This window comes from Saccopteryx bilineata, chromosome 5 (assembly GCF_036850765.1).
Source record: "Saccopteryx bilineata isolate mSacBil1 chromosome 5, mSacBil1_pri_phased_curated, whole genome shotgun sequence".
Taxonomy (NCBI): Eukaryota; Metazoa; Chordata; class Mammalia; order Chiroptera; family Emballonuridae; genus Saccopteryx; species Saccopteryx bilineata.
The window spans coordinates 238,999,930-239,026,694 of record NC_089494.1 but is presented as its reverse complement, the minus strand read 5'-3'; the positions used below and the strand labels follow the sequence as shown (position 1 = coordinate 239,026,694).

The 26,765-nt window shown below is 47.6% G+C and overlaps 1 protein-coding gene and 1 non-coding gene across 3 annotated transcripts in view; one reads left to right on the top strand and one right to left on the bottom strand.

Annotated features, from left to right (window-relative positions):
- Positions 1-26,397, bottom strand: part of RELL1 (RELT like 1) — a 70,427-nt gene extending 44,030 nt beyond the window's left edge. For both annotated transcript variants that reach the window (XR_010731958.1, XM_066280775.1), the window contains exon 1: positions 26,191-26,397. Coding sequence is in view for 1 of the 2 variants with exons in the window: in XM_066280775.1 (XP_066136872.1) it covers positions 26,191-26,278 (88 nt within the window). In the remaining variant the exon portion in view is untranslated. The remainder of the gene's footprint in view (positions 1-26,190) is intronic.
- Positions 12,264-12,339, top strand: TRNAT-AGU (transfer RNA threonine (anticodon AGU)). The gene has a single exon. It is a non-coding gene; the product is annotated as a tRNA-Thr (tRNA).
- Positions 26,398-26,765: the final 368 nt, after the last annotated feature.

Genomic DNA, 26,765 nt, shown 5'->3' with positions numbered 1-26,765 from the left:
AGAGAGGAAAAGCATCAATCATTAGTTTTTCATTGCAACACCTTACTTGTTCATTGATTGCTTTCTCATATGTGCCTGGACCGTGGGGCTACAGCAGACCGAGTAACCCCTTGCCCAAGCCAGCAACCTTGGGTCCAAGTTGGTGAGCTTTTGCTCAAACCAGATGAGCCTGCGCTCAAGCTGGTGACCTTGGGGTCTCTAACCTGGTTCCTCTGCATCCCACTCCGACGCTCTGTCCACTGCGCCACCGCCTGGTCAGGCAACAGGTAGTATTTCAGATCTTATCTAAATGAACAGTCCACCACCAGATGCCATCATATCTTGCTTAGGCGTGAAGTTCCCAGACTGTTGGCCACAACCAGTCGAGAAGCATCAAATACGTCTTCCTTACAGAGTATTCACCTATCCCAGGACTTCCTCTGTTCACCTTTTCCTACCCACCCTACCCCCAATCTACAGCTAAAGTAAACTCTTTCAAAAGAGTGTACATCTTTCTTCCACAAACTCATTAATAAAAGAGCTCTGTCCGCCCCAGTACAGTGGACATGTGTGTCTTCTCCACCTAGCCCTGCTATGGGAGGTTTAGATTGCATGCCCCAGGACTGGGTCCTTTTTCTGACTCAATAAACACTTTCTTTCAAAAAAACTAAAACTAAAACACTTGCAGAGTAAAGGCATTTGCTTAACAATATGTATAACAGGGCTTGTAACAGAGCACCACACAACGACAAACACCTATTTAAGGTGTATTTCAACTATCACATTTTCCTTCAAACAACATTTCAACATTTAGCTACATTTCCGTTCAAGTGCTTACTGCTGGTTTGCTCTCCTATTTCAGAGCTTAAATAATTCCCAAACTTCAAAAGAATGGGTTCATTAAAGACATTCTGATTGAGGCTTGAGTTTTTGGAAAAACAGCCAGCCCCCTTACAGGAAGGTACCACTCCCAAAAAGGTGGGAAAATATGTACAAAATCATGATTGTTTATCAAAAAATGTTAGGAACCTCCAGCCCAGACTCAGATCAGCAGGGGTCAGTGCACCAGGAACAGAGATTTAGAGATTGCTCCCTGTCCTTGGATCCTGCTGGATCCACAAGGCTGTGCTCAGCTGTCCTCTCTTGACCCCTCCTTTCCTGTGACATAAAAGAAGCCTGGATTCTGGACTCTTGGAAGATGAAATTGGGGGAAACTCTGAGACCCCCATCTTCTCACCTGGGAGGCCTGTCAATCAATAAACCTTGCCTTACTCCAAACTCTGGCATTTTGAATGCTGGCCTTTCAAAGCATTGAGCACATGGACTTTGGGCCCGTAACAAGAGGAGCTGAGCTGCACCAGAGCAGAAAGGGCATTCCTCAAACCCAGTGGGCAGCGCTCGAGGGTTGCAACCAATGGGAAGACGATGGGAATAACCAGAGACTCCAGATAAGGAGACCTTGTGACTTCTCCCAAGCAGCTCTTTTCCAACCCAGGCCAAGAGCATTTTGATGGTTGATAGCTATTCCTCTCCTTTTATCAGGAAAGGGCTTGATTCTCAGAAGCTAGGGTTTCCCTGCAGAGAGATTCAACAGCTCTATGATGAGAAAAAGCCTTGGTTAGTAAGTCGATAACCCACATCTAGCTTGGTTGGAAAAGATCATTTAAACAGAAACACACACACACACCCTTTCCCTCCCACCCCACTCCGCCTCCCGGTTTTTTCTTAGCAAACATTCAAATCACAGTACACAAAAGCAGTCTATTTTTGGTCTAGATTACTAAAATCGCTAGAGCTGCATTTTTCTGAAGGTTTTTTTTTAATCCCGCTTTGCCCACCACTACCTACACGATACTGAACAAGTCACTTGGCCTCTCTGGGCCTCGATTTGCTCGGCTGAAAAGTCATGAGCTAGGATAGGTGTCTGTGGTTCTCAGAACTCCGCTTCCCCAGCCCCCCACAGTTCACTGTGGATAGACGCTACTGGATAACAAAACACACAAGTCCACCCTTCCACGTCCACAACACAAAATCCAAAACTATCTAAAAGCCAAAACTATAACAAAGGGAAATGTTCAGTCTGTCTGACTGCACCTGGTTTGGGCCTATGTCTGTTCCCACAGCCTTTGGGCTAATAGCTCCGTTTTAAACATGCTCATCATTGGAGGAATTCTGCTTGAGGATTGAGTTTTTAACAAAAACACTGCCTCCCATTTTCCCTTCCCTAGGCTCAGTAAAAGAAGTTGAACTCTGTACTTTCTTTTAAGGTGGATTTGAGGAACCACTGAGGTGCCCACCTTCTCAATTTAGTGCCTTCTCTAGCAATAAACCTTGCCTTAGTCCAGACTCTGACATTTTCAGATTGGGGATTTTCGAAGCATGGGGTACATGGTCCTTGGAACAGAAACAAAATCAAATCTGAGACACTCACTGGTAGCAAAGCCTCTACCGACCCAATGTGAGGCTATTTACGACCTCGGTTCCACTGAGCTTACTGCTTAAACAGTTCTTATATTTTCTCAGGCTTTCAGACGGTCACAACTATGAGGTGGGCACGATTATTTTGGAGAACAGGAAACGGAGGCCCAGGAGGGTATAGCACTTGCCCATGGCCACATGGATAAAAGCTGGTAAAAGCCTGGACTTTAAAAACCCAGGCAGGTCGTGTTTCAGGCCAGGGCTCACAACCAGATCGACCAGGCCCCTGCAAAATGACCGCCTGTATTAAGTTAACTGGTTACACACAGTTCAAATCAACTACCTACACTAACAGAAGAAGAGAAAGCAAAGCAAATTCTACAAAACAAAATTATTCCCAAATTATCCCTTTTTTTTTTTTTTTAGCTCTAGAGATAACTAAAGTCACAGAGCTTGGAAGATCACCCCCCACAGTACCAGTTACTAAGACTCGGCATTCGCCCAGATGTTAAAAGCTTACAAAGTACAGAGAGAACAAATGATGTTACACAAAAATTGGAAAACCGTGTCAGTCAATAAATAAGTGCTGAATTTTGTAGTGAAACTTTGGGCAGCTGCCAACTTTCAAACACCTCCCAGATAAACAGCTGCTACAGCCCCGCCCTCCCCCACTCCGCGGCTGTGACCAAGCAGGGGGAAGGACACCCAGACAGGACCTGCCTGCTCACAGTCTACCCACCCATGACACAGAATCCCTCCCAACACATATTGCCGGTTACCTTTACTTTGTCCCGGTGCCTGAAACGCCACCGCGACCCAGGAGAGCAGGGCTCTGCTTCTGGGCAGCAAGGACCACTCTGGGAACAGACGGAGGCCCAGACAGCGTTCCCAGCAACACGAGCAGGAGTCAACAAGGCCTGGCCATGCACCCGACTGGCAGAAGCCTTTGGCTAGGAGGCCCCTTGAGAAATGCAGGTGCCTGTGGTTTCTGCTAAGACCTGTGTAAGCTCAGCTGCACCCTCGGCGGTGCCAACACGGACAGCTCAGGGCAGCAGGATCACCCCAGAATCTGGAAAGAGGTATAAAGAGTGAGAGAGGAAAACGGGGAGGGAGCAAGGAGCCAAAGATTTCAAAATACTGGCTGTGCCCCAGATCGTTCCTTCCCCTCCCCCGTACCTAGTGAAATGTGTATGCAAATAGCTTTTGTTAGAACTAAGATAACCAAAGGTAACAAGTAAACCTGGCTTGAAGCCTGGTTCAAACTTTTAAATAATAAAAACGTTAAATAGCGACCAAGGATTATTGTGAGGACAATTGAGGAAACTGGGTTAGACAGTATTGGAGACTTGTTTATTTTCATAGGTAAAATACTGGTGTTGTGGTTATGCGGAGGAAGTCAATCCTACAAGATGCACAGTAGAAGTGTTTAAGGGTGAAATGTCTGCAACTTGATTTCTAGTTTAGCAAAAAAAAAAAAAAGTAGATGACAGGCAGACAGACACAGACAGGTAGGGTGAAAACAAATACGGTGAAATGTTGACTACGCAGACATCTAATTCAAGTGTCCATTTTACTACTCTTTCAACTTTTCTATAATAAAAATTCATAGTCTTATTTTCTCAGTTTTTTCAAAATATTCTTGTGGGAGCCTACCAGTCATTTTTAATGGAAAGTGCATTTTAATTTCCAAGCCAATTACTCAATAAGGAATGTTTGAAGCACAACCCATACTTACACTGTGGTTTTGTTCTTCGTGCTCCATTGTCGTTGAGAAGGGAAGTAATTAGTGTGATCGAGGAAAAGGGGGCTTCATATTAGGTTTCAAAAGAAAATTTGAATTTGGGTGGAAAAAAGGGAACAAGCATTTTTTTAAATTATTTTTTATTTAGTGAGAGGAGGGGAGGCAAAAACAGACTCCCACATGCGCCCAGACTGGGATCCACCCAGCAAGCCCACTGGGAGGTGACGCTCTGCCCATCTGGGGCCTTTGCTCCATTGCAACCAGAGCCATTGTTTAGCGCCTGAAGCGGAGGCCATGGAGCCATCCTCAGTGCCTGGGTCCCCTCACTCCAATCAAGCCATGGCTGCAGGAGGGAAAGAGAAGAGAGAGAGAGAGAGAGAGGTGAGAGGAAGAGGGGTGAAGAAGCAGATGGGTGGTTCTCCTGTGTGCCCTGACTGGGAATCTAATGACATCCACATGCCGGGCAGATGCTCTACTGCTGAGCCAATTGGCCAGGTCCATGAAGTAACGGGAACAAAGGTTTTGTTTTGGGTTTTTTTAGGTTTTATTTATTGGTTTTAGAGAGAGGAGAGAGAGAAGCGGGGAGGAACAGGAAACATCAACTCTCATATGTGCCTTGACCAGGCAAGCCCGGGGTTTTGAACCCGCGACCTCAGTGTTCCAGGTCGACGCTTTACCTACTGCGTCACCACAGCTCAGGTAAGCATTCTTGACAGGCAGGAAATGGGGGAACAACTGGAACGACTCCTGAACCCCCGATAGCTACTCGAACAAAGGACTGAAACTAGGGTGATGTCACAATAAAGAAACAAAGATAGTTAAAAATAATGATGGACTATAAATATTTACCATTGTAGGTTTTCATTTAAACTAACTTCAGAGACAGAGAAAGTCCCTAGCATTCCCCACAACCGGCTCCGACCCCCCCCTGCGAGTGACCGGGCACCGCGGGACGGAGCTCAGAGGACAGCTCCAGCTCCACAGCTGCGCCTTGGGAGGGGACTTACTAACTTTAGGATCCTTGTGTTCTGAGAAGCTGAGGATCTCAACTTCAAGACTCTTCCTGAACCTCCCAGAGTACCTCAAACAATGGTTTCCATTCAGAAGACAACAGAAGGCTCATCTGACCTGGACTCACCCCAGACTGAAGCCAGGTCAGCTCACCCGCATCTGCACTGGGACCCAGGCCAGGAAGCCACCAACCAACAACTGCGCCTCTAAAGCACAGCACGGGGTCCTTAAAGAGGGAGTGTACACCAGGGGCCGCAGGGACCAGAGAGCTCGGCAGGTGGGGCCCCCAGGCCTCCACTTTCCCTTGTTCTCCCGCCCCTTCCTCTGCCTCTCCTCCTTCTCTTGTTAGTTTCAGTGCTCTCCATTGGGAGATTGGTTTTTTTTTTTCAATCTTTACTTACTAATAGCTACGTCTCCAGGACAGGGCTGGGCGACTGCAGGACATATGAGGAATGAGACTTTGGGGACCTTTCTACACCTTGCAGATTATAAGTTACAGCCATTCCAGAAAGAAATCAGGTTTTTAAAAAGTCACTTGCGCCCTGGCCGGTTGGCTCAGCGGTAGAGTGTCAGCCTAGTGTGTAGGAGTCCCGGGTTCGATTCCCAGCCAGGGCACACAGGAGAGGTGCCCATCTGCTTCTTTACCCCTCCCCCTCTCCTTCCTCTCTGTCTCTCTCTTCCCCTCCCGCAGCGAGGCTCCACTGGAGCAAAGATGGCCCAGGCGCTGGGGATGGCTCCTTGGCCTCTGCCCCAGGCGCTAGAGTGGCTCTGGACGCAACAGAGCAACGCCCCAGATGGGCAGAGCATCGCCCCCTGGTGGGCGTGCCGGGTGGATCCCGGTCGGGCGCATGCAGGAGTCTGTCTGACTGCCTCCCCATTTCCAGCTTCAGAAAAATGAGAGAGAGAAAAAAAAAGTCACTTGCTTGAAGTGACCTTTAAGCAATAGCACTTCAGAAACTTAATATTCACTTCAGATTCCTTTTCAAAAGGTGTGTGTTATGAAGAATGAGCTGCTACATTAAAATAATTGTAAGGCAGCATTTACCGAATGTTTACAGGATGGCAGGCACTGCTCTGGGTGCTTATGTACAATTACACTTCATTTCCACAACACCTGTAAGGTAGGTCCTCTCATCACTCCCATCTGCATGAGGTAAAGGAAGCACACAGGGCTCATAACAAGCCCTCCTGTGGGAGGTGGGGCACGATCCACCCCAGGCCTTGCACTCCTGGCCACGTTCTCTAACAGTGTCTATAAGAGTAGGGGTAGCCTGACTAGGAGGTGATGCAGTGGATAGAGCATCGATCTGGGACGCTAAGGACCCAGGTTCAAACCCCAAGGTCACCGGCTTGAGCATGGGTTCATCTGGCTTGAGCGCAGGGTGGTCAACTTGAGCGTGGGATCATAGACATAACCCTGTGGTTGCTGGCTTAAACCCTAAGGTTGCTGGCTTGAAACTCAAGGTCGCTGGCTTGAGCCCAAGGTCAGTGGCTTGAGCAAGGGGTCACTGGCTTAGCTGGAGCCCCCTGGCCCAGGCACACTGAGGTGCCACAATGAAGAACTGATACTTCTCATCTTTCTCCCTTCCTGTCTGTCTGTCTGTCTCTCTCTCTCTCCTCTCTTAAAAAAAAAAAAGAGTAGAGGTAGTCTTCATTTTTATCTAGTGAGTGACATGGGCCTCACAGTAAACAGGTAGGTTAAACTATCACCAACTGACCACAGGGCCGGGCTGAGCCCTGGCCTACATCCACCCACACCTCTAATGCCTTTAAACCCTCAAATGTGGCCTCTCTTGATATGACTCTTTTATGTATGATAAACACTGGAATCTGCATGTATTTTTTAATGTAAAAATCATCTTCATGAAAAAGGATTAGTCAGCTACAGCAAGATGAATTTTGTATTAGTTTCACTTTTTTAAAGAAAACCTCAGCAGCATAAAATTTCCCATTATTAATTTAACTGCATAATGCAAAAGCTCACCCTAGAGAATAACTCTATTTTACCCATCCAGAACTATTATGATGGTAAGTGGAAGACATTTTTCCATCTATGGAAAAAGCATCTTGTGCACATATGTACATTTTCACATTATTACTCACAAACTATTGTACTTGGAAGCAATTCTTTTTTTTTTTTTTTTTTTTTTTAATTTTTCTGAAGCTGGAAACGGGGAGAGACAGTCAGACAGACTCCCGCATGCGCCCGACCGGGATCCACCCGGCACGCCCACCAGGGGCTACGCTCTGCCCACCAGGGGGCAATGCTCTGCCCATCCTGGGCGTCGCCATGTTGCGACCAGAGCCACTCTAGCGCCTGAGGCAGAGGCCACAGAGCCATCCCCAGCGCCCGGGCCATCTTTGCTCCAATGGAGCCTTGGCTGCGGGAGGGGAAGAGAGAGACAGAGAGGAAAGCGCGGCGGAGGGGTGGAGAAGCAAATGGGCGCTTCTCCTGTGTGCCCTGGCCGGGAATCGAACCCGGGTCCTCTGCACGCTAGGCCGACGCTCTACCGCTGAGCCAACCGGCCAGGGCAATTTTTTTTTTTTTTTTTTTTTTTGGAAGCAATTCAATAGTTGCCACAGACATAATTTGTAATAACCATGTCAACTATATGTTATCTGAAAATCTCTGGAAGGAAGGAAGGAGGGGGAAAGGAAGGAAAGGAGGAAGAAAATCTTCAATCACACACATTAGCTAGAGACACCATACATGATATAAAGTTCCCACCCTACTTGATACTTGCACATTCATTATTTTGATGGGAACCTCTAATCCCAAGGAAGTAGCCTAGAGGGTGGATGAGATCTCATTCTGCAAATAAATCAGTGGCCTAACATGACATTGCTGAGGAGACGCACAGCAATGAACCAGGCAGAAGAACCAAACCTCAGAGCTACTGGTGTCTTCCCCGCCCATCTCAGCAACACACATCACTCGGGCATTCCGTGGGCAGCTAAATGCCACACAATCCACAGGAAAATCCCCAAACTCTTCTGTTTCCCCAAACAGGGGGGAGGATGTCCTGTCTGTGCGCCTCTAATCCCTATCACGGTTCCTGGAATCCAGTGGGTGCCCCTGAACCACTCGCTACCTTGAACCTGTGAAAGCAGGTTCCGGCCCTCCCAAAGGGCCCCCAGTAATTGACCAGGTGTCCCCCCTCACTGTCACTTGATAAGCAGTGTTAAGATATGGTTTGGGGCCCTGACTGGTTGGCTCAGTGGTGGAGTGTCAGCCTGGTGTGTGGATATCCCGGGTTCAATTCCCAATCAGGGCACACGGGAGAAGCGACTCTCTGGTTCTACATTCCTCCTCCTTTGTGCTCTGTCTCTTTCTCTCTTCATCTCTCTTTCTCTCTTCCCCTCCTGCAGCTATGGCTCAGTTGGTTCGAGCACATCAGCCAGAGGCACTGAGGATGGCTCTATGGAGCCTCCACCACAGGTACTAAAAATAATTCAGTTGTGAGCATGGCCCCAGATGGGCAGAGCATCAGCCCCTGATGGGAGTTGCCTAATGGATCCCGATCGGGGCACTTGTGGGAGTCTGTCTCTCTATTTCCCCTACTCTAACTTGGAAAATAAGAAGAAAAAAAAGATACTATTTGGTAGGACAGAATGTCCATTGTATTTATACCCCCATATGCCAAATATCAACATATTTTTAAAACATAAATTCATTCCAAAGCTGGACAACTGACACAAACCACAACTTCACACACGTGTCAGGTAAGTCCTTTCTGAAAGATGTAACTATACCAGCAAGCCTCTGTGCTCACTGAAATCAACAGAAGGTTCCAGTAGACCAAGTTCCTAGGAAGACCACAAATAGCAGCACATTCCTAACACCAGCTTTGGGAATTGTCCTCCTTTAGATTTTCACATAACACCATCTTCTTGCAAATGGCCAGGTCCTCAGGGAGCAGAGCGGCATCGCCTCACCATCGCACTGCCCTCCTTCCCCGGGCTGCAGTTCCTGACACATCTGTCCGCACACATTTCCCGCAAGCAGGGAGGTTAGAAATTATTTAAACTGTGGGAGAAAGCTCAGCGGCGAGTTCCAGAATGAAACCAGCAAACGGGAAGAGGCCAGGCCCAGATGGCCTGTTTCAGGCAGAAACCGCGAGACTCGGGCCAGGGCTGAGGTGTTCCCTTAGAAACCAGTGACTGCCCGGAGCGTCGGAGAGAGAGAGCTGGCGCAGGCGGCCTGGCCTGGGGGACCTAGGTCCCTGGTTTCTGGGCACAACCAGGGTCAGAGTCCAGCCAAGCAACTCCCACAGGACAGAAGACAACACAAACCAACCATGTGGGACGACAATGAGGTGTCGCTAAGCCTGCAAGAGCTCAGCAAGACCTTCAAAGAGGAAGATGGCACAGCACTGGCCCAGAAAGGGCTCACCTTTCCCACACCCAAGGCCTCTGGGAAGTTTAACTCTTCTACTACCAACTGCCAATAGCAGCAAACCTGTACCAAGTACTTATTTACTGGCATTATCTTTCTTTAAATCATCACAACTCTTAGGTGTTATTACTAAACCCATTTTATAAATGGGGACATTAAAGAGCAAAGTACTGAGGCCCAGACTGCTCCTCTGGGGAGCGGCCAGGATCTGAGCTGAGGTCTGTGGCAGTCAGGGCCCGAGCTCTGCACCGAAGCCGCACCCTGTAAGGAAAGGGGACCAATGTGGGAGCCAGCCTTCTCTGGGCTGCCCTGTGTTCACCCACTGAGTTCCCAGCAGAGAGACCAGGCAAGTCTCTTACCTTCCTGTGCCTCGGTTTCTTCACCTCTGAAAGGAAGAGAACAACAGAAATGTTTCTGAGTATGGACTGTGGGGAGCCTGGTTTGACCTGAGTGCCCAGCACAGACTCAGTGCTCAGTGAATGTCAGCTGTGACGGCCATGACTGCTGTCAGTGGTGGCCAGAGTCAACACTGCTGTCCTCACACAGCGACGGCTGCACCGGCGATGCCACACCAGCCAGCGGGCAAGGACGGTGAGCCACGTGAGCCCGAACAGAGAAGGCAGCGTTAAATGTCGGGGACAGGATAGTTACGTAAGCCCGGAGGTGAGGGAGCAGCTGTCACGCCATGCCCCTCGGGCTGCCTGGCAGCGGCACACACCGACACCAGCCCAGCAGTTTCTCTTTCTTCCAGGAACAGGAAGTGGATACAGATGCAACAGAAAGCTGCAGCAATCCTAAACACAAAGACTTCCGATTAGTCACAGGTGAAGTCACGCAGGGTGCCTGCAAGGCAGGCATGCGGCCTGCCTTCTGGGAATCTGGGAACTGCAAAACAGAGATGAGTACATGGGAGCCCCGGGGTTCTGTCCCTGAAATCCTCTCGTGTGAATTCCCCACTAGCAAAGTAAAAAAGGGGACTGGGACAGAAAATAAAGCTCACTTCAGAGGAAGCAAGCAAAGGAAAGGTTAGACTGAATTAGGAAAACCCTACACGTGGAGAAGTTGATTTTAAGGGGATGAACATGGAAGTCACTAGCCTAAAACTCATTAAGGACTCTGAAAACCAGTAGCAAGAAAAATACTCTTAACAACCGTCACCCATGGATGCACACGTTGTACAGTTACCAGTCCAAGCATTTTACAGGCATGAACTCATTTAACCCTTACAATAACCCTGTGAGGTAGGTCGTATTATTTTCAACTGCCTTTTAAGGTACAAAAAGTAAAGCACAGTGAGATGGGAACTTGCACCAGGTCATGAGCTAGCAGGTGGCAGAGGCGAGATTTTAATCCACACAGCCTGGCTGCAAAGCCCAGTCCGCACTCGGTTGCCTCTGAAATGTAAGAGGTAACAGTGTTGACCTTCAGTAAAGTTCCATGAAGCGGAATTATCCATAGCTCATCTCTAGTTGAGTTAGAGTTGTGAGAAAAATCCATGGGTAATCATTACTCATCTAATTCAGTAACAGATCTAGAATGATAACATGGTTTTTGCTAGTGTGTCAATTATTGAGGAGGGAAGGTGCATTTAAGTTATAGTCTCGCCAAATCCATTTACCTAATTTTTTGGCATCAAGTACAAATTTAAAAAAATACCGCTACCAGTTTATAAGAAACAAAATCAGAAGGCCATCCAGATTCACACCTAACACTGTTGAAATGGTTCATTCATTACTTGTCGGAAATCCTAAACTTCCCTTGACTTTTTTTTTTTTTTTTGCATTTTTCTAAAGTGAGAAGCAGGGAGGCAGAGAGACAGACCCCCGCATGAACCTGACCAGGATCCACCCAGCATGCCCACTAGGGGGCGATGCTCGGTCCCTCTGGAGAGTTGCTCCGTTGCAACTAGAGCCATTCTAGCGCCTGTGGCGGAAGCCATGGAGCCATCCTCAGCACCTGGGCCAACTTTGCTCCAATGGAACCTTGGCTGCAGGAGGGAAAGAGAGAGATAGAAATAAGAAGGAAGGGTGGAGAAGCATATAGACGCTTCTCCTGTGTGCCCAGGCTGGGAATCGAACCCAGGACTTCCACACACCGGGCCAACACTCTACCAGTGAGCTAGCCAGCCAGGGCCTTCCCTTGACTTTTAAAACAATAGAAACAATTTGTATGAAGGACTCAGATTTGCCTTCTCATCCCTTTGTCCAAAATGATCTCACTTGTTAATGAAAAATGTTAAGTGAATAAATAAATATAAAACAGTAGTTTGAGCTAACATGATCTCAGTTTTATTGGACAAAAGGATACCAAAATGTTTATACTAGTTATCTCTGAGTGGTAAGATTATGAATTACAGTTCAACCTAATAGTAATATTAATGCTGTAGATATAAACCAGAAACCAGAAAAATCGCTTAGTAAGGAAACTACCTATATATAACTGCAATCCACAATACTGACATACCAGATATTTCCACTAACGAGAGGCAGAGACAATGCTATGAGGTCTTTGGACTACATAAGACAAGACTACAGAAGACAAGAGTCAAAGAAAACCATGCAGTGGTATAAATTCTACTTTATTACACTATAAAATACAATGTAAATCCATAAACAATAAGCACTGACCCGACAATGTCTTTTCTTTCTCACTGTGTTTTTTAAATGTCTTTGAGTCTTTATCTAAATAGTAAACCATTATCATTTCAAGATTATTCCAGCCCTGGCCGGTTGGCTCAGCGGTAGAGCGTCGGCCTAGTGTGCGGAGGACCCGGGTTCGATTCCCGGCCAGGGCACACAGGAGAAGCGCCCATTTGCTTCTCCACCCCTCCGCTGCGCTTTCCTCTCTGTCTCTCTCTTCCCCTCCCGCAGCCAAGGCTCCATTGGAGCAAAGATGGCCCGGGCGCTGGGGATGGCTCTGTGGCCTCTGCCTCAGGCGCTAGAGTGGCTCTGGTCGCAACATGGCGACACCCAGGATGGGCAGAGCATCGCCCCCTGGTGGGCAGAGCGTCGCCCCTGGTGGGCGTGCCGGGTGGATCCCGGTCGGGCGCATGCGGGAGTCTGTCTGACTGTCTCTCCCTGTTTCCAGCTTCAGAAAAATGAAAAAAAAAAAAAAAAAGATTATTCCAAGCACTAGCTATAATGTTGAGTTGTTTTTCCCCCAATAGGAAACACGTAACTGTTCCATTTCTTCAACAACTAATCCTCCTTTACCAACGGGGTGTCCTACGGTTCAGTTCGATGCTGACACTAACTACCTGTACAAAGCCCACAGGTTGAGGGGCTCAGTCCCCCAGGACGGCCCCACTTCAGCTGCCAGCTGCAAAAGGGGCCCAGGCTGACCAACCGAAAATCGGGGCTTCCCACACTCTGGTGGTTCGACACTTTGCTGTGACTTACAGAACTCAGGAAAGTGCTGTACTTAGGATTACTGTTTTATTATAAAGAATAGAACTCAGGAGAGGCCAAATGGCAGAGATGCAGAGGGCAAAGTAAGCGTGAGGGTGGGGGACCACTGCTCTAGTGCCGCGATGGTGAACCTTTTTATAAAAACTGCCCACTTTTGCAGTGCCGGTCAACCCGGTCCCTCCTGCCCACTAGTGGGCGTTCCAGCTTTCATGGTAGGCTAGCGGAGCAACCAAACAGCTCCGCGACTGGCCCACCACAAAAGCTGGAATGCCCACTAGTGGGCAGAAGGGACCAGGTTGACCAGAACTGCAAAAGTGGGCAGTTTTTATAAAAAAGGTTCACCATCACTGCTCTAGTGTATGACAAATACACAGTTAGCTAGCTTTTACCATTAATGAACACTTCTTGAGCTAACATGATCACACCATCAAGATTATATCCTACACTTGCTTCATGAGGCCAATTTCCCAGCACTTCTTAAACTGAAAAATTCTATCTACATCCTTCAGGTATTACATTAAACCTATATACTCCTATAGATCACATTTGTATTACTTACAAAGGGTTTGATCCTCCAAAGAACTCTGAGGTTTATAAAGAACTGATCTTCTTTTCCATCCATCTCTCTCTCTCTCTCTCCAGAGAAGAAAATAGGAACAGTAGCTCAACTGCCCTGTTGAACTTAGAGGGCCATGCTTAACTCAGGTCTTTCAGAGCTCTTCTATTGTATCACAAAGCCTAAGGACCACTGTGGTCCCCCTCATCCTCCACCCCACCCCATCCTTGGCCCCACACCCACATAGTCACGAGCACAGCCTCAGCCTCCGCTCTGCAGTATAGACCGGGTCTGCATTGACTTGGCCTCCACTCTGCAGTATAGACCGGGTCTGCATTGACTTGGCCTCCACTCTGCAGTATAGACCGGGTCTCCACTGACTTGGCCTCCGCTCTGCAGTATAGACCGGGTCTGCATTGACTTGGCCTCCACTCTGCAGTATAGACCGGGTCAGCACTGACTTGGCCTCCACTCTGCAGTATAGACTGGGTCTCCACTGACTTGGCCTCCGCTCTGCAGTATAGACCAGGTCAGCACCGACTTGGCCTCCGCTCTGCAGTATAGACCAGGTCAGCACTGACTTGGCCTCCGCTCTGCAGTATAGACCAGGTCAGCACCGACTTGGCCTCCGCTCTGCAGTATAGACCAGGTCAGCACTGACTTGGCCTCCGCTCTGCAGTATAGACCGGGTCTGCATTGACTTGACCTCCGCTCTGCAGTATAGACCAGGTCAGCACTGACTTGGCCTCCGCTCTGCAGTATAGACCGGGTCAGCACCGACTTGGCCTCCGCTCTGCAGTATAGACCAGGTCAGCACCGACTTGACCTCCGCTCTGCAGTATAGACCAGGTCAGCACTGACTTGGCCTCCGCTCTGCAAGTATAGACCGGTCAGCACCCGACTTGGCCTCCGCTCTGCAGTATAGACCGGGTCAGCACTGACTTGGCCTCCGCTCTGCAGTATAGACCAGGTCAGCACTGACTTGGCCTCCGCTCTGCAGTATAGACCGGGTCAGCACTGACCTGGCCTCCGCTCTGCAGTATAGACCGGGTCAGCACCGACCTGGCCTCCGCTCTGCAGTATAGACCGGGTCAGCACCGACCTGGCCTCCGCTCTGCAGTATAGACCGGGTCAGCACCGACTTGGCCTCCGCTCTGCAGTATAGACCGGGTCTGCACTGACTTGGCCTCCGCTCTGCAGTATAGACCGGGTCTGCATTGACTTGGCCTCCGCTCTGCAGTATAGACCGGGTCTGCATTGACTTGGCCTCCGCTCTGCAGTATAGACCAGGTCAGCACCGACTTGACCTCCGCTCTGCAGTATAGACCGGGTCTGCATTGACTTGGCCTCCGCTCTGCAGTATAGACCGGGTCAGCACCGACTTGGCCTCCGCTCTGCAGTATAGACCGGGTCAGCACCGACTTGGCCTCCGCTCTGCAGTATAGACCGGGTCAGCACTGACTTGGCCTCCGCTCTGCAGTATAGACCGGGTCAGCACTGACTTGGCCTCCGCTCTGCAGTATAGACCGGGTCAGCACCGACTTGGCCTCCGCTCTGCAGTATAGACCGGGTCAGCACCGACTTGGCCTCCGCTCTGCAGTATAGACCGGGTCAGCACCGACTTGGCCTCCGCTCTGCAGTATAGACCGGGTCTGCACCGACTTGGCCTCCGCTCTGCAGTATAGACCGGGTCAGCACCGACTTGGCCTCCGCTCTGCAGTATAGACCGGGTCAGCACCGACTTGGCCTCCGCTCTGCAGTATAGACCGGGTCAGCACCGACTTGGCCTCCGCTCTGCAGTATAGACCGGGTCTGCATTGACTTGGCCTCCGCTCTGCAGTATAGACCGGGTCAGCACCGACTTGGCCTCCGCTCTGCAGTATAGACCGGGTCAGCACCGACTTGGCCTCCGCTCTGCAGTATAGACCGGGTCAGCACTGACTTGGCCTCCGCTCTGCAGTATAGACCGGGTCAGCACCGACTTGGCCTCCGCTCTGCAGTATAGACCGGGTCAGCACCGACTTGGCCTCCGCTCTGCAGTATAGACCGGGTCAGCACCGACTTGGCCTCCGCTCTGCAGTATAGACCGGGTCAGCATTGACTTGGCCTCCGCTCTGCAGTATAGACCGGGTCAGCACCGACTTGGCCTCCGCTCTGCAGTATAGACCGGGTCAGCACCGACTGGACTATTAAGTCTTTCCCATCCCTCTCATCAGAAGAAAAGTGTCTCTTCTGTAGTTCCATGCAGCTCTTTGTCTCTAGTTCTATGATTACATCAAACACATTCTCCGTTATTCCATAATAATTTGTATTCATAGTTTATCTTCCCCTTCTCAATCCCAAGTTTGTATAGGACAGAGACCAAGTTTGTTGTTCATTTTACATACTTGCACAACACTGAACAGTGACTCAAATATGGCCTCCCTTTTTAAATGAATTACACACTGTGCTTAAGAAATATCTACAAGCCTTATCTGCAAAGGCTGTTGAGACACCAACTTGGCATTAGTACATGGGAAACGAGTTTTACCTTCAAAGCCCAGCTTCTTGGCTCTATCACCTAGCTGTAAGCAATGTCCGAGGCCTCTTTTTTTCTATCAGCGGTTACTTTGTGCTTCGCCTTTAATAGAGGGGAAGGGAATGGAAAGAATTAAGGAAGCAGCAGAAGCATTCAGGCCATACAAGCATATAGCACAAACACGCAGAGAAAAGTGAAGGAATGCCTGTTCGTTAGCCATCTGCCGCTTCAGCAATGCCAGGAAATTCCGGGCTGCTGTTTTTTATGTGAATAATTCACATGATTGTGTTGGAGTCTTCCCGCTATGAAGAGCGGTTAGAACATTTGAAAATTATTGTTACCAAGTTACATTGTGAGACAGAAAGCCCAACGAATTCTTCAAATCTCCACCCATGAAAGGAGTCTCAGAAAATCACTTTCTGTTTGTATATATGCACGGGGAAGAAAGGCTTGCCATGTTACAGAGATTGAAAAGAATCTGGCTGGCTTTTCACCTTACCTACCACATGACACTTTATGTACAGGTTCTTTATGAATCTTCAACCACCCAGCTCAACTCCTCTGGCCAGTCCAGAAGAATTAATAGCATGAGCTATCTTACTTGTGTTGCTTCAGGAAACCAAAATCAATTTTCCCCTACTCTCTATCTCATGCCAAAATTTTATAAAAATCATTTATAAACTTGACTCGCCTGTGGTGGCGCAGTGGATAAAGCGTCGACCTGGAATGCTGAGGTCGCCGGTTCAAAGCCCTACGCTTGCCTGGCCAAGGCACATACGACAAGCAATCAGCACACGACTACAGTGAAGCAACTATGAGTTGATGCTTCTCACTCCCCACCCTTTCCTCTCTCTGTATAATCAATCAATTTAAAAAAAAAAAAATCATTTATAAACCTAATGATATGTAAATTGAATTATTCCCTTCAACTATTTACTCTAAAAGCAAATAAACAATTCCTGAAGAATTCGTTGGATAACTGCCAATTTTCCACTAAAAGAAAAATCTACATTCAATTTAAAAGATGCCTTGGCTTTCTCTTTAAGTAGATGGTAAACAAACAAACAAACAAGTATAAAACCTTCCTTTCACCAGTGGTGCTAGGCACAGAGTACATGCAATTTCATCTAACACAAACAGCACTTGAGAACAATGAACATACATCCAGCTGTGGCTTCCCTTCATCTGTGACTTGAGTGAGAGATTTTTCACTTCCCTTCGTCTTAGCTATTCTTTAAGCCTCAGTCTCGTCATCTCTTCTAAGCAGAGAGAGAATGTGGCAACCTGCTCCTCGGAGTGGTCGCAAGAAGTAATTCTGATCAAGCAAATATCTGAGCGTGTCTTCTATGAGCCGCTGCCTGGAGGAGCTCTAGTTCGACCAAACACAGTGCAAACAACTGCATCTAGTTACCTGTGAACGTCGAATGGATGCAACATGTACTCATGGACTCCGAGGAGCTATAATCAGTGCGATTTCCTAGGAAAGGTTTCCTGGAGGTGTTACCCTCAATCTCAGCTTGAAGGACGGGTAGAGGACAGGAGACGGGTAGCCCACGAGGAGGAATGAGATTTCCAGGTTAAAAGAAACACAACCCACCGATTTCTTCCATGTCTTATCTCTTCCTCTCACATTTGATCCTTAGGCAGCATCACCTGGGAATATGCCAGGAAAAAGCAAATTCTCCAGTCCCTTCCCAGACCTAATGACTCAAACACCCAGGAGTGGGGCCCAGCGATGTGTTTCAACAGCCCTCTGGTTCATTCTAGGGCTTGCTTGAGTTTGTTTCGCTTTGCTTACTCTCGCCTCCTCTCTTCCATGACCTCTAGTTCCCTTCACCTGGCTCACACGGACGTTTTTACAAGTTCAAACTTCATTTCCTCCAGCAAGTCTTGTTTAACCTTTACTGGACTCTCACCCCACCCCCAGCAGTGGGTCAGATACACAGGCCCTGGGCCATACCTTCCTTACTGAGGTGCCAATGACACTTTATCCCGATTGCTTGTTAATCCCCTTCCATAATAACCTGCTTGCTCCATCAAGGCACGGCCTCAGTCTATCTGGTTCACATCCCTTCTCCCAGGCAGTTCCTTGTACACGGGCAGTTCAGTAATATCTGCTGACTTAATAAATAAATCAGAAACTTAACCCATGAAACAATGGTATAAAGGAAAGGTATAAAATATTATAAAATATGACATATACAATTAATAGGTACGTGTGAAGTACTGGTTGCAGAAACACAACTGAGTTTAGTTCGTCTTTGGAAAGTGCTTCGTAAAGGCAGGGCTGACATTTAATGGTCATTCTTTTCATCTCTGTGACCGACTTTTCCACCTCGGGCATTGGGAGCAATATGGCCCATAGGCTGGCAAACAAAGAGGGGACCACAGCTAAGATTTGTGGGTGAACCTCAGAAGGCCTAACTCTTTGCTGTATTATAAAGGAAAAGCCTCAGACAGAATAGAACACCTGACTTCCAGCTCCGGCTTCCTTCCTTCCTTCCTTCCTTCCAACATTTAAATGTCTGCTCTGTTCTGGGTCCCGAGCCTTGGACAGTGACCAAAACACACACAGTGGCCCTCCCTCACTAAACCTCATAGCCTGCTCTTCGGTACCAATACAGACTACAGCTCTTCCTGCCCTCCGCGGGCCCCTGACCCTCTCAGGCTCAGTTTCCCCATCTGCAAAAAGAGGGGTTAATTACATGATGAGCACCAAGTCCCCTCTGACTCTAAAATGATACAACTGAAAACAACACATTTAGTCTCAACAGGGAGTTGGCCAGTCATTCTTCTCAGGGCCTGCTCACGCAGACCCAGAGCTAAGAAACAAGGCCCTGGGGCATGAGGACCAAGGGCAAATGGAGACCCTGGAACGCAGAGCTGGGGCCACGGCAGAGGGGACCAGCTCGGCCACCGTGGGAGAGTGAGTCCTAGGCCCAGTGAGGAAGCCCCGTCCAAGCCCTGGCTTTGCTGACTCAGCTTCCTCATCTCCGAAGAAGCCTTGAGGAGATTATCAAGGTCCTTTCCAGCCCTAAAGCTACAGGATTCTACTTCTCATTTGAATCTGTGGTTTTTCCAACCCCACCAAGCAATTAACTCAATTCTGACACTCCCTGCGGGGAGACCACGTCAGACACCACCACCCCGCCACTGGGTTAAGGAGTTAGATCCACAAGACTCCCCCCCACCCCCCGCACATCACACAGGTTTCAGATGCGCAAGTCTAGGTTGTCACCTACACTTCTGATCAACAGGCTATAGATCGCAGGTTCCAAAGACCGCCCCTCCCTTTGGGTTTGCTTAATTTAGTAAGCCTCACAGAACTCAAAGAAACATTTTACACACTAAACAGCCGGTTCATTACAAAATGCTGTAACTCAGGAACTGCCACACGGGAAGAGATGCGTAGGGCAAGGTACTGGGAGAGGGCAAGGGGCTTCTGTGCTCTCCTGGGATGGCCCCACCCCCCTCTTCTCCCCCTGCTCCCCAACCAGGGTCAGTGGGCGGGGATGAAAAGGCCAGCCCTCTGATCACCTTCAGGTGGCCAGCCCTATCCCAAGGCGGCACCACCCCAAGTCACTCATTAGCATAGGCTCAAAATGAGACCCTGGATAATAAAAAAATCATGCCAATAGGGTAACTACATCATATCTTAGGGAAAGCTGTCAAAATATTCTGGCTTTATGACTATAGATAAACTGGCTAGAGATAAACCAGTTGGTGAATCTTCCAAAATTCTTTCCCAAAAGAGCATCACATAAAGGTAATGGTTTCTTTCTTTTTTTTCTTCCTCTCTTTCCTTGCGTAATTTTGAGAGCTAAATGGCTCAGTCTCACATACCCCTCTACGTTCCAAGAGAATTCCCTGCCAAGCCCACTGGTCCCTGTTCCTCCCCCTTCCCCTGGAGGCTGGGGTGCTACCCAGCGCTGCCTCCTCAAAGCCCCCTGCCCATCACACACCGGCCTCAGCATCCAGGGCTCAGAGCAAGATGAGACAGGGTAACTGGAAGGAAGATTCTTGAGCGGTTCGGAACTTGGTCCCATCTGATAGTTGTGGCAGGTTAGTAAATGCTTAGTATTTGGTGAAGGACAAAATAATAATAATACTTTGTTAGCACTTACTACATGCCACACACTGTGCCATGCATGTTTTATCTCCCATCCAAGTACTACGGAGGCCCGACCCTGCTTAGCTTCTGAGATCAGACAAGATCAGGCACGTTCAGGGCCGGACGGCATGGACTGTGCATATTTTATCTTGAAACAACCGTCCACGAGGCAACTCCGTCTTATTTTCTCCGTAATACAGACAAGGAAAGTGGGTTAAAGATTTCTTTTCTCTCTGTATCACAGGCACTTTACTAGCAGTCGTACTCTGGGCTGTACAAAAAACTGGGGGTGGAGGTCAGGGAGAGCTGGCCGCTGTTCGGATCCTGGGATGGGCAAAGACAAGAAGACAGGGCCTTGGGGTAGCTTGAAGGGAGCCCAGAAAACCAGTTCCCCGAGTCCCACTAGTTTGGCAAAAGGATCCTCAAGGTGAGATGAGTGGGTACGGGAACTCAGTCTGCCTGGGGTATCTGCCAACCTCGACCTATCCCTCCCTCTGCCAAAAGTCCCTTGGGTGGATTCCGTTTCTTATCTCCCTCACGCAGAGAGCTGCTATGTCAGTAACCGGCAGAGGAGAACTTCTGCCCAACTTCTCTCCAACTTCTCCATTCTAATGGGCGCCTATCCCTAAAGCCATTAAAATGATCAAAACTTCAGCTTTTCCCAGATAGCTTTATCTTACTAGATTCCACACTAGAGTACCCAAAATACCGCTTCTTTCTGCGCGGCGCCACTCATTTGAGGAGTTATTTTCTCCATAGGCTAATTTTACTATTTTGAGCAGTTTTACAGTTGGCTGCCCACTGACGTGAACAGATGAGTCACAGAAGTGGCGATGCAGGGCTGGAATCCCTTATCTGAAAACCCGGGGGTCAGATGTGCCTTGAAATTCAGACTTTGTGATTCTAGAACAGTAATGCAATGCATTTAGCATGCATTATATAACACTCAGAAGTCAAAAACTGATTCATAGAACTGCAGCAAAACTTAGCAATATTCACACTGAGATAAATATAACCTATGGAATCACATTGGTACAGATTACCACCAACGGAGTATGCAAAAAAAAGCCTCAAAAGAAAAAAATTCTTTTGGTTTTCAGAGATTTTTTTCAGAATTGTCTATAAAGGATTACAGATATGTATAAATTGCTCAAATATCACAAAAAAAAATAGTCAACACACTAGTAATCAAAAACATACAAATTAAAACAATCAAGGTACCAATTCTCACCTTACAAATTGATGAATACATTTTTCCGAGAAAATGCCAGCATTGTGAAAGGTTGAGCCCTCTGACTATTGCTTTGAGAATGTATAAACTGGGACAATCTTCAGGTCACCAATATTAATGTCATCAACACCTCAAAAACATGAATAGTTTTGACCCTCACAATATCTTTTCAGGAACTCATTTCCTGGGGAGTCATCAATATTTTGACAAAGCTTCACACACAGATGTTCACTGAATCAATGAGTTTTCAAATTCATTTGAGTCCTGGCCAGATAGTTTGGTTGGTAAGAGTATCGTCTCCGTATGTGAAGGTTGTGGGTTCGAACCCCAGTCAGAGTACATATAGAAACTTGATGTTTTTATCTCTCTCTCTCTCTTCCTTCCTCTCTCTCTAAAGTCAATCAATAAACTTTTAAAAATTCATTTGAAAATAATTAGTAACAACTGAAATATCCTAAATTGGAGGCACAATGAGATAAAATAAAGTGAATCCATGTAATAGAACATGACACAGCCATTTTTGAGTGTAGGGAAATGGAGAAACCTTCATGTATAACATTAAGTGAAGAAGGTAGGCTGCAAAATTATATTTCCATGATGATTCAAGTGAAAAACAGAGAAAAGACCAGAATGAAATAGACTAACAGTAGCAAGCGCCCTAGAGTAATGAGATCCCCTTCCCTCCAAACTTTAAATCTTGTGGGGAATATTCCAAAATACCAAGAGAACTGTATTTTAGCTGAAGGAAAATGAGAAAAGAAGACTCGGCTACCTAACCCCCAGTCAATGGCAGCAAACTCATAGATCTGTGGTGTCCCTCTCAGCTTTTATATATGTACAATGAATTTATCATTGCAAAACCATCGCCACCTCCAGAGTGAAAACCTTACAGGATCAGTGGTATACATGTATTAGATAGTTTGGTTGACATTGTAATGTAAGTCCAACCTGATGGGCACTTTGGGGAAGAAATACAGAAACAAAGATACACAGGATAAAAGATATATGTGCCACTTTGCCATTTGCCAAGACCTTTCAGAGACAATAATAGCTCATTTGATCCCTACCAGTAGCGAGTAAGGCAGATCAAGATAGGAGATGGCACGTGCCCATTTTACAGTTAAGAAAATGGAGGCAGAGAGAACCGTGCTCCCCGAACATGGCAGGGGCTCTTTTCTGACTTAGAGCTTGATGTTCTTCCATTATCTCTTGCCATTACCTTCAGTGATTCTTTATATTTTAGAATAAAAGGATACTTCTCATGTGAAAGAAAAAAATGATTTAGTAATATAATAAGAGCAGGCTTCAGAACTGAGCAGATCTGATAAAGGTCAAAATCCAACTTATACATTTGAGTGGCTTTTTATTTTATTTTATTTTTCAAGTATAGTTTACATTCAATATTATTTTGTATTAGTTTCAGGTGTACAGCATAGTGGTTAGAAAACCATTTACTTTATTGAGTTACTTTTTCAAGCTAACTTCTCAAAGACTCAATTTCTTCATTTATAAAAACAAACAAACAAACAGGAACATTTACATTATTCCAGGACGTATTACAGGACAGGGTATTATAAGAATTGAATTAAATGAGCCGAGTACACAGACAGGAGTCTGCCACAAAACAGGTATTTCTTCCTCCAAAGAAAGTAGAGTGTCAACAATGAACTAACTCCAAATTCCAATTTTAGTCCTCGGTAGCCACCCCACTTGGATTCCTTATTCTACCTGCTTTCAGCAGCCCATCAGATCTTTACCAATTACTAAAGTAAGTGCCCTAAAATAGTTAGAAATCTCTTAACATAATACTTTTAACCAATGAGAATTTAAATAATTTTTGTCGGTTTCAAATAATTTCTCAATATATAATTAAACTTCAACATCAGAGCCAAACAGTTCTTTAAAAAGTCACAATGAGCTTAACGGGTGACCCTGAGGACGCAGGCTTGCCAGCTTGTCCCTGGCTTGAGCGCAGGATCATCAACATGATCCCAAGGTCTCTGGCTTGAGCCCAAAGTTCTCTGGCTTAAAGCCCAAGGGGTCACTAGCTCAGTTTGAGCCCCCCACTCCTCCTTCCGTTAAGGCACATCTGAGAAGCAATCAATGAATAACTAAAGTGAGGCAACTATGAGTTGATGCTTCTCATGTCTTTCCTCTCTCCCTTTCTGTGTGTGTCTCTTTCTCAAATCAATAATAATTTTTTAAAAGGGTAATAATGAAATTTCTTGATTCTATCACCTGTGGCTTTGACCTGTCTCATTCAAAATCAACTTCTGAAATTCCCAAATAGATTGTTTCACTAATTTCTTTGGGGACACGGGGCATGGAAACGGGAAGAGGAAGAGTAACAGCACTTCTCAAATTTATCGTCTCCTTTTTAAATTAAATTTGAACTTGGAAGCCCAAGTTCTACGGGTGCTTTTTCAAAATATTCTGTCTACTCTTGTTTTATGTAGATGTATATCTGGGTAGCTACCCAGCCAGTGGAGAACCAGAATTTAATAAAGATTATCTTTAGCATCTAAATGAGGAGTCAGGAGGCTGGATGGCAGCCCACAGAGCCCAGGAAGTGGGCACTTCTCATTCACGGCCTCTGGACCTTTGCTGTCCACTCTTTACTAGGAGGTCCAGCCCACCATCTGGTAGAGAAACAAATAAGCCCAAAGGTTGAGTAACCAGAGAACTTAAGGGCATAAATAAGCCAAGCTGTGGAAAATCATCCCCTCTGCTGCTTTGGGGTATATAGTTTCAAATGCTGCTACTAAGGGACAGAAATTTAATGATATTCTCCCACGAGGGAGGAAGTATAAGACATTGCCACTGCCCGCTGTGAAGTTATCTGCTCTGCTTTCCTCTACTTCCCACCTTCCCATACCCACATGTTTACCATTTTATAACGTTCTTATCTCCCTGTCTTAGAATTCTAACAACTGCTCTATTTTCTCTCTGAAACAGTAGAAAGAGAAAAAATGAACTTTGGAGTTAAGCACTAGGTTATCAAAGGTAAAGCTACATATAAGTATATATATACACACACACATCTAGTGGTTCTGCTTCTCTGATTAAACGCTGACTGAGATAGTAGCTATGTGATGGTGAGCCAATTGTTTAACTGCTCTGGGCCTCAGTTGCCTCACTGGAAATAAGAACTTGCTAGGGAATGAGAAATAAGTGTAAAATGCACATGAAAAGCCGAATTGGAAACCTGGTACACAGCAGGAACACAACACTACTTCCCACTCTTTTCTCCCTACTTCCGTAACATTCCCTGCAGACAGTAACACTGTCTTTGATTCCAATGCGTGAACAGCTGTTGACTGGTCAGGCCTCAAGTCACACTATTTAGGTATCTCGTTCTTTTCAAGTCTTTCCTTTCATCAAAAAGGTTACTGTGCAATTCAATGAGAGTTTTCTTCATCCCATTCCAGTCCTGGGCGCTGGGGGCTGCTCAGAGATCATGTAAATGCTTACTCTAAGGGATGGACTTCTGTGGGTTATGGAGGATTATATGCATATCATGTGCTGAATTTTATTCCCAGGTTAAGTTCTTCAAATTCTGGAGCAACTGACTTTATATGGTAAAGTACTGTCTACAGCCTTAGGTCTAATTTGAACGTGATAACACACCTACCTGTCTCAGCAATGAAACGCAGGCTGAAAACCAAAATCTCCCCTCCAATAGCTCATCACTAGCTGCCACCTCCTTGGGAGGATGGCTGAAGGGTCCGCTAATAAAGACTCAGGAGATATATTATCCATTCTGTTTCCTTCCTGACATGTTCTGACTTCTATGAAAAAGTGAAAGCCAAAGTGATGAGCCAGTTTAAAAGCTGTCCTTGGAATCTTCTCAGGAGTGAAGACAGTGTTATGCAGGAGACAGTCACAGCTGGAAAGTTTCCAGATGTGTATTATTTAGACCTGAAGAGCTTGCTGAAGTAAGACTCCAGGTCATGGTGACCCCCAATTGGCCAAGGCATAGGTTTATTATTATTTTTAAGCTACTCAGTAAAATGGCATTTAAGAGGGAAATAGGTGGTAAAAAATCCCTGGTGCCTATAATTATAAAAACGAGAGTTTGGGACAGGACTTCTGGTAAGTTACATATCCTTTTAGAATTCAATTAAAAATTCCTGCTCTAAATTCATCATTGGAGACAACACTTCATCAACTTCGCTAGTGGCTTCCTGCTGTAACCACAGAAGGTTCCTTTTGTGGTGACAGGAATCGACTCAGAAGAATGAAAAAATGTTTACGGCTCTTCCCTTTTTCTAAGCCTGATTTATACGGATACGTGAAAAGAAATCTTAAATCCCCAACCTGTTACAAATACATCAGAAGTCGGAAAGTAATGAAATTGAAACTCCCCAAGGTTTTAAACTATAAAGGGCGGGGGGGGGGGGGGGGTGAGGGAGCGGCGATAGTGCACCCGGTCCCCTGTGTCACGATCTTCCGCTCGCAGGGCCTTTCAGGACAAGGACGGCAGAAAAGGGGTCGCTGGGCTCGGAGGTGCCGCGCGGAAGCGCCCCAGATGAATGCAAGACCAGACCGGGTCCCTACACCGGCGACAGCTCAGAACGGGGGTCGGGGTAACAGAGCCTCAGAGGAGCGGGCGAAAGCAGTCAAGGCGGGAGCCCTGCAGGCGGGAAGGAAGGGACCAGAGCCATCGGCATGCCCCGCGGCCGGCCGCCACCCCCGGGCAGCCAGAAGTTCGGCGCCGGCATCCCGCCGTGGTGCCAGGACCGGAGCTGCGCAGGGCAGAGCGGGGCTGCAGTCTCGATCCCTCGCCGCCCCCTGCGAGCCTCCGCCCTTACGGGGAACTCACCCGGGGCCACCAGCGGCGAACTCAAGGCGTCTCCCACAAAGACAGCAATGGCGAAAACGGCGGACCCCGGGAGTCTCCGCAAAGTCATCGCCGCGTCCCTTCGCCCACCTTCCCCGGGCGCCGCGTCCCGGGCTCTGACAAGCTGCGCGGAGCTGGAGCCTGCGGGCCGGCGGACAGTGACAGAAGCCTGCCCCCGCGCGCAGAGAACCCGCCCCGCCCTGACCCTCCCCCTACAGTCCCACCCATCTCGGCTCTGCCCTGCCTCGGAGCTGAGCCCCGGCTCCGCCTGCTCCAGCGCAAGGCCCACCACGTGGCCCCGTCCGGGACACGCCCACCTCTCTTGGCCCCACCTCCTCCGCAGCCTTCGCTTTCCTTCCTCCCTCCCCCCAAGGCTGATCACGGCTTCAACCGCCCAGAATAGGCGATGGCCCCGCCCCTTGTGCCCCCCCACACTTACTCAGCGCCCGCTTCCTATCCAAGACAAGTTTAGCTGTGGCAGCGAGGATTGCGCGGGAGCCCGGGGCTGGGGCTGAGTCGGTTTATCCTCCTGGGCTCTAGCATCAGGTGGGCGTGGG